This window comes from Heterocephalus glaber, unplaced genomic scaffold (assembly GCF_053883595.1).
Source record: "Heterocephalus glaber isolate CG9 unplaced genomic scaffold, H.glaber_assembly_v1.0 deba00000071, whole genome shotgun sequence".
NCBI classification, from domain to species: Eukaryota; Metazoa; Chordata; class Mammalia; order Rodentia; family Bathyergidae; genus Heterocephalus; species Heterocephalus glaber.
Genome location: NW_028258137.1, coordinates 11,179,374 through 11,192,624, shown reverse-complemented (window position 1 = coordinate 11,192,624; position 13,251 = coordinate 11,179,374). Strand labels below are relative to the sequence as shown.

The 13,251-nt window shown below is 40.9% G+C and overlaps 1 protein-coding gene across 1 annotated transcript; it reads right to left on the bottom strand.

Moving 5' to 3' along the window:
* Window positions 1–3,185: 3,185 nt before the first annotated feature.
* Window positions 3,186–7,750, bottom strand: Duxb (double homeobox B). Its single transcript, XM_013071640.3, has 3 exons — window positions 7,655–7,750; window positions 7,010–7,161; window positions 3,186–4,137 (listed from the first exon to the last, which is right to left on the bottom strand). Exons 2-3 carry the CDS (start codon window positions 7,130–7,132, stop codon window positions 3,532–3,534), a joined length of 729 nt encoding a protein of 242 aa, XP_012927094.1. The 5' UTR covers window positions 7,133–7,161; window positions 7,655–7,750; the 3' UTR covers window positions 3,186–3,531.
* Window positions 7,751–13,251: the final 5,501 nt, after the last annotated feature.

The following is a 13,251-nucleotide window of genomic DNA, read 5'->3' as shown; positions in this document are numbered from 1 at the left end:
GATTACAAAGTCTCTCTCACAAGGATAATAAAATAAAATTTAAGGCATTTCGGGGAAAAAAAAGATAAAATATTAAACCATATAAAACCCACACATGAGGCCCTAAGTTCAATCCCCAGCATCACAGAAAACAAACTTCCCCCACAAAACTATGAAACCTTAATATTTATGAAAACAGTCTTCTCAAAAAGAAATACATCAAGTTCTTCAAAGGCTCTTAGTGTTGTAGATCTCTAATCCAGCTGTTTTCTAAATAGCAAACTGATTGATTGCAGTGCTGGGATGGAACCTAGAGAGTCATGCATGCTAGGCAAGCTCTCTACCACTGAGCTGTCCACGTTCCTCAGCCCTAGTTATCTCCTTGAAATTCACCAATGGAGTTGAGTATTTTTATGCAAAATGCCTAGAAGCACTGGGAATGTGGGTCAGTGGTAGACAGCTAGCATACACAAGGTCCTGGGTTGGATTTCCAGCACCAAAACAGCCCCTCTCCCTAAACATTAACATTGTTTCCAGTGCTTATAACTGGGAATGTTTTGGATTTTATATTTTTCCATTTTGGGAATTCAGTAGTTGCATATATATATATATATGTATATATATACACACACACATATATATATAGATATATATGTCTGTCTGCCTGTCTATCTATCTATCTATCTATCTATGGCCTGGAGTCAGCTCCCTAAGCTCTACAGTCTGACCCTATGCCATCACCATACACATATTTTATATATAATCATAATTCTGTACTTTCTTGGAGGATAAAGGGTTTTCTTTTTCTTTTCTTTTCTTTTCCTGAGACAGGGTCCTGCTGTATAGTTTAGGATAGGCCTGAACTCACTAGCCCAGGGTGGCCTCAGACTCACTTCAATCCTCAGCCTTCCAAGTGCTGGGATTACAGGTGTGAGCCACTGTTTCCAGGTGAGGACAAAGATTTTCTAATGGTTACAGCTGGCTCATTGCGTGTATGTACCAGTGACTAAATGCAACCTGTATTAAAAAGGAACAAAAATGAAAATCCAACACAAAACTTTATAGATAACTACATTAAGAAGAAAAGTCTCAAGTAAATGACCTCAGCTCCTCTCCCACCTATTAATCCCTAAGAGAAATCCTAGTATAAATTGATAAAGAAACAAAGCAAGTTTATTTAGGTTTAAAGAATTGCAATTTAGAGCCAGGGATGGTAGTGAATGGCTGTAATCCCAGCACTTGGTTGGTTGGTTTTTTGTTTTGTTTTGTTTTTGTGATACAGGGTCTTGGTATGCAGCCCAGGCTGGCCTTGAACTCCCCCAAATCCTCCTACCTCATCTGCTCCACCACACCTAGCAATTCCAGCACTTGGGAGGATGAGGCAGAAGGATTGCTCAGAGTCCAAGATCAGCCTGGGATACATAGTGAGTTTGAGGTCAACCTGAACTATAGAGTGAGACCCTGTCTCAAAACAAGAATTGGAACTCAGGAAACTCAAAAGTTCAAGCACATTGAACATGTACTGTGGGTCTTAGAGTTCAAACAAGTTTTAAAGGCAAAAACCACAAATGGGGAGGAAGATTAGATCAGTTGTGTGTCTAGAGTTTGGACTGGTGCAAGTAGAGGTGCAAGCAGTCTTGTAAGAAGGGAATTGGTTTAGAGTCTACTTTAAGCATTCTCAGAAAGGGAGGGGGAGGAGAAGAACAAAGACATTCGTGGGAAAGGAAGGTGGGTGGGGATGAGATGACCCTGGTGACTACCTGTGGGATTAGAACACTTGCTCTAATGAAAATTACAACTCTCATAATGTGAATGACGGGATGGAGCAAGATTTGGCCTGGTGTAGTTCAATCTGTGAGAAAAGGATATACAGCTTGCAAAAGACCTTGTCTCAAAAAAAGAAGAAAAATAGTTTTTCATAGTTTTAATAAATGTAAAATCTTTAAAAAAAGAGGGCCAGGGATTTAGCTCAGTGGTTTTGCCACCTGTTGAGCAAGCACAAGGACTCAAGTTCGATCCCTGGTACAAAAAAAAAAAAAAGAAAAGAAAAGGGAGGGAGGGCCCTGCAGGGAGGATGGGAAAAATCTCAGTGAGAAGCTCCTAAATTCAATTCTCAGTACTGAAGGAAAAAAAAAATCACAAAAGAAAACAAAGAAAGTAGAAGAGTAAAGGGCTATTGGTATAGCTCAGTGATAAAAAGCTTGTCTAGTATGCCTGAGACTCTAGGTTTGAACCCCAACATGTACAAAAGTTTCACTGTTGCCAACACTTTTTTTCTTTTGCAGTGCTGGGGATTGAGGGAGTGTATTGCATTCCTAACTATTCTTGCGTGTAGTTTAATCAGGCCAGAAAAAAGAAAACAAATCTAAGTCTGGGAAAACAATTTAACTTGTGCTAGAAAGACTTTTGAGAGGGAAATTAATCACCAATGTGGCACAGTGCAATTATGTATTTCAGGATGTTATTTTTTAATATGAATTCTTTTTCAAATTGCTTAGATTTACTTTGTTTTGGGGTTTTTTTGTTTGGTTGGTTTTTTTTTTCTGGTACTGGAGCTCAATCCCAGGGTCTCCTGGGATGCTAGACAAGTGCTCTGCCACTGACCCATACCCCTAGCCTACTTTGTATAGACATTCCTTGTTTAATGATCGAGTTCCCTTCCTGTGACTAGTTCATTAAATGAGGAATTGTTTGTAGTATGTACATTGCAATATTTAGAGAAAAGAAATGGTTAAAGAAAACTACAACTTGGGCCAGGGATTTAGCTCAGTGGCGCTGTGCCTGCCTTGCAAGCGCAAGGTCCTGAGTTTGATCCCCAGTACCAAAAAAAAGAAAAAACTACAATTTGATTATTTTGATTTCATTTGCATAACTCTTATATGCAGTACTGTAATGTATAACAACATAAAACTACAGTATGGTACTATACTGTACAATCAGCAAAAATTATAATACTGTATAAACAAGGTATACTGTGCAAAACAAGATATTGAGGCTGTATAAACAAGATATACAGTACTGTACCAAAAAAAAGATGGCTTGTAAGTCTGAACTGTGTGCCTCAGTCATAAGTACAAACAGTTGTTACATGGGTAGGTCGTTTAAGGAAGAATATGTGTTGTATTTTATGGTCTCTTTTAAATTTTGGGGGGGGATACCAGGGATCGAACTCGGGTCCTTGCACTTGTGGGGCAGGCGGTGGAAGCACTGAGCTAAATCCCCGGCCCCTCTCCTTTAAGCTTTTAAAATTTAGTAGCATTGTTTTCTTTTCAATGTATTTTATTTTTAAAAAAGAAATGAGAAATGAATACATGCTACAATATGGATGAACCTTGAAAACCCTATGCTAAGTAAAACCAGGCACAGAAAACCCTCCATCATGTGGAACAGAGCTTACAATTGTCCATAAGGGTCCTCTTCTTGCAGATAAGGTTGTAGCATTTACTGAGAATCTGTGGATGCCAGGAGTTACCAAAAGGCTCTTTTTAGAGCCTTCTAGACTGCTGGTGTGGGTGGCAGTGCAGCTGTGACTGCTGCTAGCATTTGCCATCCTCAGGGCGTCTCTTCCAGAGGTTCCCATTCTGTGATGAGAGCCTGGCGGCCTTTGTCCCACCACTGCATAATGTAAGATATGTCAATGTGACCCAGACCTGGAAATTCTTGCTCCTTCTGCTGAGGATGAGGCTGAGAATGGTTCTTTCCCTGCAGGGCTCCTGTGCCACTGTATCCTTTGTCATTTTGGCATTTTTCTTGGTATTGGTAGCAGAAAGGAGCCTGGGTGTCTGAGAAGTTCTCTCCTGGAGTCAGCAGTTTAAGCAAGTGATCCATAAAAGTCAGAGGGAAGTCAGAGCTCTCTCCTCCCTCCATAGCCTGTGTGGGCTGCTTGACTGTGACACTTGGTCCTTGGCTCACACAGACCTGGAAGGGATCCCAAAGCTCAGAAAACACTTGGGAAGGAAGAGGAGCAGGTAAAAATGTTTGCTTGCTGCAGGAGGAACTGGAGGGAGGAAAACTGTGAACCGCACATGGGAGCATGGACAGGTTAATGTGTTGCTGCTGAAGAGTCACATCTGGTCTCTCATTTGTGCTTTCTACCAGGACATTCAGCAGCTCCCTTCTCTGCTCAGAATACAAAGAATTCTGATTCTGAAACCACATCTAAAGTGAGGAAAAGGGAGACATGAACATAATGAAACATAAGCAATTCTAGCTGTGTTTCTTATACTCTAAAGACAGGGAGATATTGCCAAGTGCAGTGGTGCACACATACAATCCCAGCACTATTGGAGCCTGAAACAGGAGGACCACAGGTTTGAGACCAGCACAGGCAACTTAGGAACTTAGTGAGACCCTGTCTCAAAAAATAAAAAAGGGCTGGGGATGTAGCTTTGTGGGTTCAATCCCCAGTGCCACAAAAACAGACAAAAGAAAAGAGGCTACTAATGTAAAGTCTACTCACAGGGTGCTTATAGCAGGTGTGATTGAAAAATATGGTGAATGTTTAAATTTTTAAAAATAATAGTAAATACCACATTGTCATTAATTCTCCTCAAAAATATTCCTCTTCAAAACCACTTATCCATCATTCCTGCCACTTTCTGAAGCAGCTCTGGAAATTCCCTTTCCTCAGTGTCTTTAGCTGGGCTGTCCTGGCTGCCTTGATGTTCAGACTCAGTTCAAAACATTTACCTTTCATTGTCATTTTGACTTTGAGGAAGAGCCAGAAGTACCATTGTGCCAGATCCAGTAAATAAAGTGGATGAGGACACACTGTCACGTATTCACAAGCCTGCTTTTCTGTTGGATAGCAGCATTCACCATATTTTTGATCAGGTCTTGTAAAGATGGTCACAAGAGAGGATTTCCAGAATTTCTTCAGGAAGTAGTGAAAACAATGGGCTAAGTGTGTTGGAATTGAGGGAGAAGATTTTGAGAGGCATTCATGGCATTGTGTCTTTTAGTGTAATAAATTTTGTTTTTTTTCCCTTGCTGCAGCCTGGCTCTGCCACAGACCCTGATCTCTCCCTCTCCCTCCCCCTCCCCCTCCCTCTCCCCCTCCCCGCCCCCCTCTGTAGTTTTTTTTTGGGGGGGGGGTACCAGAGATCAAACTTGGAACCTTGTGCTTTCACAAGGAGGCAGGTGGTGGCACCACTGAGCTAAATTCCCGGCCCCTATGTGTATGTATTTGATGTGTGATCTTGACCTCTGACCAAGGCTTAATAAACACAATAAGTGTTTTGGGGAGTTTCTATGCCACAAAGCCTATGACTGTGCCTCCTATATCTTGAGCACTTACCACGGATGAAATCACTATCATTATCTCTTAGGTATAGGGTAGTCCATGGGGATGATTTCGTCCTTCAAGTATAGGACACTTGACTATATTCTATACATTTTTTTTTTTTTTGGCTGCCATGAATGGGAGTAGGGGAGGTAGGCATGGACTCTACTGGTACCTAACTGGCAGAGGTCAGGAACGCTGAAAAATATTCTATGCCCAGGACAGCTCCTCATAAGAAATATCTTATCCCAAAAGACAACACTGCCAAAGTGTTAGAAAACCTAACAGGCTTCTCAAAATAGGTATTAACTTTCAGGTTTCCCCACATTTTTCCTCTTTGTGATTCTAAATGAATACATCTGATTTGGTTTGGAAAAAAATCTTTCTTTGCAGGAATGTAATGTACAGGGTTGGGTATTTACCATCCCAGAATTTTTAATATTTTTTTTCAACACTGGGGATTGAGCCCAGGGCCTTTGCACTATGCCACATCCACTGCCCTTTTTTATTTTGAAACAGGGTCTTACTAAGTCACTAAGTTGCCAGGCTGGGCTTGAACTTGTGCTTTTCCTGCCTCAGCCTCTCATAGTGCTGGATTACAGGTGTGCACTACCAAGCCCAGTTTTGCCCAGATTTCTGCCCTTGATGACTGTGATAACCCAAGATAGCAGGAGTCTCAGGCACCTTCCAGGGCAATGTCACTTTCTGGTGGGACGTATTTGGTGTCACAGATATGTAACTAACTAGAATTGTTCTTGAGACAGTGTCTCGCTATGTAGCTTAAGCTGTCCTTAAATTTGCAATTCTCATGTCTCATGTCACCACCCCTTGTGGTGACAAAACTGTTAAAATTCTCAGCACCCAAACTTCTTTGATAACATACTTCTGTCCAGCAACCATACTGGGTAGCCATGAAATGCTAATGTGAACTAAAAACAGCACAAGATGAAAGTAAATACAAAAACTATGCTTTTCTCCCCTGAGCTAATATTACATCTTTCCTCCAAAAGGTAACACATACAGATACCCTATCTAAATCTCAAGAGCCTTTTTGGAGGCCTAAGCAAGAGTCCTTGACAATTTGCAACTTTAGTTACAATACAGGTGTTTCTGAAAGATTGACAAACAACAGGGGCAGGGGATGTAGCTCAGTGGCGCAGCACCTGCCCAGCAAGCATGAGGCCTTGAGTTTGATTCCCACTAAAAAAAACAAAACAAAGAACAGTATGTCCTGGGAAATATATTTCTAAGATATCTACATTTGCTAACTCAGACCCTTCCTTTGCCCACATCTTCATTCCTTTATAAAAACCCCACTATTGCTGGGGGTGGTGGCACTTGACTATAATTCCAGCACTTGGGAGGCTGAGGCAGGAGGATCCCTATGAGTTTGAAGCCAGCCTGGGCTACATAATGAGTTTAAGACCAGCCATAACTACATAGTGAGACCCTGTCTCAAAACTAAACAAAAAAATGAAAAAACCCCAACCCAAACCAAATCAAACCAACCAACCCACAAACAAAAAAACCAACCCTCTCACCTTGGCTGCAAGATTTCTCTCTTGCAAACTTGCCCACTGTCCCTCTTGGGAGCCTATTCAGTGATCTAAATAAATTCTTGTCTTTCCTATAGTCCTTGCCCATGGGTAAATTCCTTCACTACCTGTGTCACCACCCTCTAAATGCCCATCTGGCATGGCACCCTGAGTGAGGACATTAGAAGCATGGTCAGCACCCAGGCTAACCTACCAGAATTCTGGATTCCAGAATTCCCGTTTGTTTAGCCAGTTTTTTCCTGGTAGCAGGATCAGGGAATGGGTTCTTCTCAAAGGCTTGACCTAGGATCCTTTTTTGAGTTGTTGTGAGGGCCATCAGCTCTTGGCTGGCTTTTGTTAACCATTCTAAAGGAGAGCACAGGAACAAAAGAGGGTTTTAGGCCAGTTTTCATATTCAAACTGTAATGCTGAACACTTTTACTCTTGGAATCCCCCTGAGGGGACACAAGAGGGAGTCCCTGTGCTGCTGGGCAGCCACAAACCCCAAACAGCCAAAGTCTTGCTTGCTAAGAACCTGCCTGTCCCAGCCAACTGCGGGGCAGCATATATATACACATACACATATATATACATATACATACACACACACACACACATACACATATTTTTTTGGTACTGAGGATTGAACTTGGGATCTTGCACATGTGAGGCAGGTGGCGGCACCACTGAGCTAAATTCCCAGCCCCAGCATATATATTTTTGACACTAGAGTACCCAGAGCAAGCTATAACTGGCTCATAAGCTAAGGAAACTTTATGGAGAGTCTGGGTACAACATGCAATCATTTCTACTCTCCATGAGCCCCACTGAGGAGCTGTTTAGACCACTGGGCTCTCACCTTGAGTCCACGGCTTCGCCTTATCATGTTTCAGGGATTGACCTTTTCTTAAGGAGCATCTAGATCTCAACAGCTTCCATCTGTGGTTTTTAAACCAATTCTAAGTAAGAAAAGATGTGAAAGTAATGTAACTCAGTCTGTCAGTCAATCTGTCAATCCAATTAAACCAAACTGATTGGACCAACTGCCCTTGAAATCTAGGAATAGTGCTACTGTTGACACACAATTCAGAGGCACACAGGGACTGCACACAACTTATGTGAGCATTTCTCTTATGATCATCTCAGGAATTTCTTTCAAAGAAAACCTCTGTTTCTTTCTTTCCTAGGACTTCAATGTTGGAATGCCTTTTATTGGCCCCATCATAACTTCAAAGGAAATGTCACTTCATAATATATAATACATGTGGAATTGATCATAAAGGGACATCATTAAATAGGATGGCAGTATTAGTCACACTAAAGAGCTGGGCTAACATCCATATTTGCTCTTACTTATTTCATCCAAGGGTCTGTGACAGACAAGGAGACCCCTAGGGAGTGAACATCTCACTTTGTCACTATTGTCACTAACATAACTTAACCAGCATCTCAAAACGGAACTTCAGGCTGGGGAATGGTGACACATGCCTGTAATTTCAGCAATGAAGAGATTGAGGCAGGAGGATCACCATGAGTTTGAGGCCAGCCTGGGCTACATAATGACTTCAAGGTCAGCCTGGAAGACATAGCAAAACCCTGTCTGAAAAAATAAATAAAAAATTAAAATAAAAAAAGGAACTTCAGAAGTTAGCTTTTTTTTCCCTTTAGACACAAGTGGCTTCTCCAAACTTCCTCAGGCATAACAAATAAATCACCACCCCATCCTCACCTCTCAGCCCAGAGAACTGATCAGAATTTGCAGGTGCTGGTGCCAGGAGGTCAAAGTCCAATTTCATTCCCCCAGGGAAGAGGGGGAAGATGATGGGTGGGGTCCAGGAAGGGCTGAGCCTGAGCCGAACCTTGACAGGTCTATTATCTTATAGCTTTGCGTGAATCCTTTTTAACAAAATAAATGGCCACCTTTGATTTAGTCAGCAGTGAGCAAATAAACATGCTTATGAGCCTAAGCAGGCAGTAACACAACCATCTGAAATCTTTGGTTATTTCCTCATTCCTGGAGTGGGAACTGCAACATGCTTTCTAATTATTTCTGAGTGTTTCATTTAGATAATTGATAATCCTTGAAAAGATTTAGGATGTTAATGACAACCAGTACCTGATGAACTCTTATATTTTATTCATTTTATGTCCTTTCTAAATTAATTAATTAAGATATTTTCAGATAGATCTTAAGCACACTGGAAATGGGAGACTAATAAATAGATTAGTAAACAGAATGGGAGAACCAACTCATCCTACATTGTCTCCTGGACTTGCTGTTCTCACCATTAGTTCAAATGGGCCCAATACCTCTCAAAACCGATCGCCAGATATTCCTATAGGGTGTACTTTCATTAGGGAGATCTGAAACAACTGTCTTGCACACCCAGTTCAGATACATAAAGAGATAAGTAAAACATCTTCTTCCTTATATCCTCTTAGACCTCTTGGCCTTTTCAGCCAATGGCTTACTTGATGAAAAAACAAAACTCTCGATTTTCCTCTAAAAACACATTCTTACTTGATCTTCATTGTTTTAAACTGTTTCCACCTGGTATAATTATATTCTTTTTAGAAATCATACTCTTTTTGATAGCTGAAGACATTAGTTTCATTTTATACCAGTAATTCTATTCTAAGTAATTCATCATGGGATTTTACTTCAAACATTGTGTATTAATTACTTATGAGACATAACATTTAAAAAGAAAAAACTAGATTCAGAGTTGGGAATTTACACAAGCTCTTATCCCACAGTTCCTTTGTTACAACATATTAGTCATTTTTCTGTAATATATATTCTAATATTTAAGGACATCACATCAATATCATAAGGATCCATTCCTACATTCTCTTAATTGCAAGATATGATTTGCTGAGGCAGTAGGATTGCCACAAGTTCAAGGCCAGCCTGAACTGCATAGGAAGACCCTGTCTCAAAAAAAAAAACCCCGGGGGTTTAGTTCAGTAGCTCAATGGTGTTGCTGCCTAGCTTGCAAGTGCAAGGTCCCGAGTTCGATCTCCGGTACAAAAAAAAAAATCCAATCATTTCAAAATGTAGTTTAACAGGTACGGTCTTAGCTAGTATATTCTCCCTTTATCAGTAAATACCCACCAATGATATTTCTACCTTTGGTGAAAGATATAAGTGGTTCTTGTTATTTTTTGTTTTTAGAATTATAAGACAGGAGAAAAATCTTAGTGAAGTATGTGACATCACGATAACTGCCTGAAAGTGCTGAGCCTAGCTTTTCTCTTCCCCATGGTGCTGACAAGAGAAATCTAGTGCCTACCTTAATTTTAGATGCTGGAACACCAATTTCTTGGGCCAGTTGTTCCGTGGTAACTTTATCCGGGTGAGGATTGTGTTTAAACCATTCTTAGGAGGGTCTCCTTTTGGATATGGTTGTAAACTATCTTGCCTTTCCAGATTTCTTTTTCTTTTTCTTCTTTTGGTAGTGTATCAGATGAAGAGAGAAGGGGAACATTTGAACAAAGGATATATTAATGGGTTCAAAACTGCGGTGTGAGCATGTCTTATGCTGGTCTCACGTTGAAAGCCTGTAGATCCACTTATTACTCTATTTTTACCATAAGTATACAGTAAAGCCATGCTACATTGGACATATTAAATAATCAAACATATATTAGGAAAATGATAATCAATTATCTAAGTTTCCAAAGCAAAAGCATATAGAAATTTACCATGAAAATAGGAAACAACCAGAAGGAAGAAAACTAATGATAATAAGTAAAACTCATGAGACAAATGAAAAAGTTAAACAAAACACTGGTCCTTTGTAGTGAAAAATAATGCATTTTAACAAAATTAAATAGTACATACTGGGTGGTCCATGTATTTTCTTTCCCCTCCACTTTTAAGTGTTAACTTTAAAACTTTTGGTTGATGATCCACATATGGTACACATGGCTGCCACTTTACATCTGAGATTCAAGTTTTCAACTTCAAAACTCATCGATCCCTTAACACAGATCCCTTTCTCCAACTGTCTCTCTAATTGTGTTTGTACTTTAAATTGAAAAGTAGACAAGGCATCTGGCATTATCAAAGCATAGAGCAAAAGAGCTGCTGAGAACTTACTGCTTGGAGGGCTGTTCAAGTCCATGGCGGGAAGGGATGCAGACTGGAGTGGGAAGACTAGGCCGCTTAGCTCCTCCCAGAGACACAGGATTTATCAAAGCCCCGGCTGATCCACCCCTTTCTTTAAATACCTTTCTATGTAATCCCTTCATTAAATATTTAACGCTTTTGTAAAGGAACTTGAAGCAACCTTCAGTACAGTCTCCGTTAGAGTAGCCCATGAGGTAGGCCTGGGCTGGAGTGGGTGCTGGCAGCTGCGCCAGGAAGGAAATTCTCCAACAGAAGGTGATGAAGGAGGAGAGTTGTAAGTTTTGCAGCTTCCTCAGAGCGGCTCATCCAGCTTCCTGCAGAATCTCAGCTTCCTGTGTTGCGGAAAATTGGGAGTCGAAATGATCTTCCAGAGACAGGAGAGTTGGGTAAAATAAAAAAAGAAGTTTATTGCTAGGTAATGGCCAGCCTCAGAAAACGAGTCCTTGTAGACTGGCCTCAGAGTTAAGGCAGTTTCTCGTTTTTATATCTTGGTCATAGCCTGCAGGATAGCTTAAATTGCGGTTATACAGAATGTAGCAAGGGTGTGGTAAAGCATGGTTTTCAATATAGACAAATTTCAAGGCTGGTTTCTAATCTTTCCAGAAACAGGCTGCCCCATGAGAAGGGGAAGGCCCACCCGGAGTTTCTAAACAGGGACAAGTTGACCCAGACGGGGTTTCAGGGGTAGCCCACACAAAGTAAATAAACAGTGCATTAAGCTGACACAGAGTTCATGAACAAATATTTTACGGTAATTATACTTTCCAAGTTATGTTTGGCAGCTCTTTCTACCTCACCTGAGCTTGTGGTCTGTCAGTTTGCTGAGAAGAGATAAGGAACCCCTGTAAGGAAAAAGGGTGAGAAATGGAAGCATCAGGAAAAAGAATTGACAGGACAGGTTTTGTTGGAGTTAAAATCTGAGAGGGACTGTTACCTCATGGTGGATTTAGTAGATTCCAAGTTCTTGTGTATGGCAAGCAAAGAATTACAAAGTGTACACTTGATGGTGAGGGAAAAGCAGCTATGTTTATTGAAGGTTATGAACAGAGAAATGGTGCTGGGGTGACAAAAAAGCACTCTGCACACCATGTAGATGAATCAGGCTCAAGAGTGAAAGAGGAAAAAAGAGACTGCATGTGCTTTGGTGTGGGGTTGTGTGGAAAGCTCCAAAGGTGGGTGGAGGGGAGTGAGCAGGGAGGGATTGCCTTATGGTGGTGCTTGAGCTTAACTGGGTAAAGGGGAGTGAATTCCTCCGCCACCAATCTCCTATGTAACAAGGCGGTTGGCAACTAGACCAGACTGGTGAGGTCTCTCACAGGATATGGGGATTTTATAGGGTTGTAAGAGGAAGTTGTAGCTATTTTTGAGATGTAAGACCGAGGGCCTTACCAAACACTCCGAGGAGCTGACTGTAGTGAAGAACACCCAGGAAGGAACACACCGGACAAGTTGGAAAGTAAAACAGACCTTTATTAGTCTGGCCAGATGGCACTCCCAAAGCAAAGTAGCTTAGAGAGGCAACTGGCTCAGAGTCCGAGGCTGTTTTTATAGGGGGTTGCAAGGGAAGTTGGCAAGCAGAACTTACAGAAAAGAGAAAAAATGTTGATGGTCAAAAGATGTTTGCAGATTGTCTTATAGATAGCTGTGTCCGGAACATTGGTCTCGGACAAACAAGGAGTTGGGTAATTCACTTAGGAACTCTATGTTTGTTACAGATTTTATCTAGTGTCCCAGAACTAACAAGCACATTTTTTTTTTTTTTTTGGTTTTGGCCAAACTTTTTATTTAGTATTCTGTAGTTGTTTAACAGACACTGAAATGGTCTTACTGGGGGAAGGGGAAGGGGAGGCTCTTGCAGATTCCCAAGGAAATGTCAGAAAGGCAAATTATGGCCAGCATTATCCATTTGCTTTTGTGGGTTTACTGGGCAAATAGCACTTTCCTTCCATAGGTATCTGATCTCAGGCTTTTCCATACTGAGAACATGGAGATTTCAGTTGGAAGATACCCTGAAATCCTAAGTGTACCCGACCATCCTCTAATAGCTAGCTTGTCTGTACAGGCAGAATGGTTCATCTCTCAGTGGAGATCAGTGTACATCTAGATGGCTAGATGTTTGTGGAAGATCTTAGAATTGCTTGCTTTATTTACTGGGAAAATTAAGGAAGTGGCCTTTAGGGACTTTTACTTGGAAAATTGCAACACCAGTACAAGTCAACCCTTACACACTTAAACATTTGCTTGTTGAGAGCAAGTCATAAAATCAAATTTAAACATGTTTTATTTTTCTTTCCTCACAAGAACATAAAAATTATGAAAGGGGA

Coding starts and splice junctions, on each gene's coding strand:
- Duxb (XM_013071640.3), bottom strand. CDS start 7,132: ATGGCCCTCACAACAACTCAAAAAAGGATCCTAGGTCAAGCCTTTGAG. Junction 4,138..7,009: donor TTCTGGAATCCAGAATTCTG/GTAGGTTAGCCT, acceptor TCCTCACTTTAG/ATGTGGTTTCAGAATCAGAA.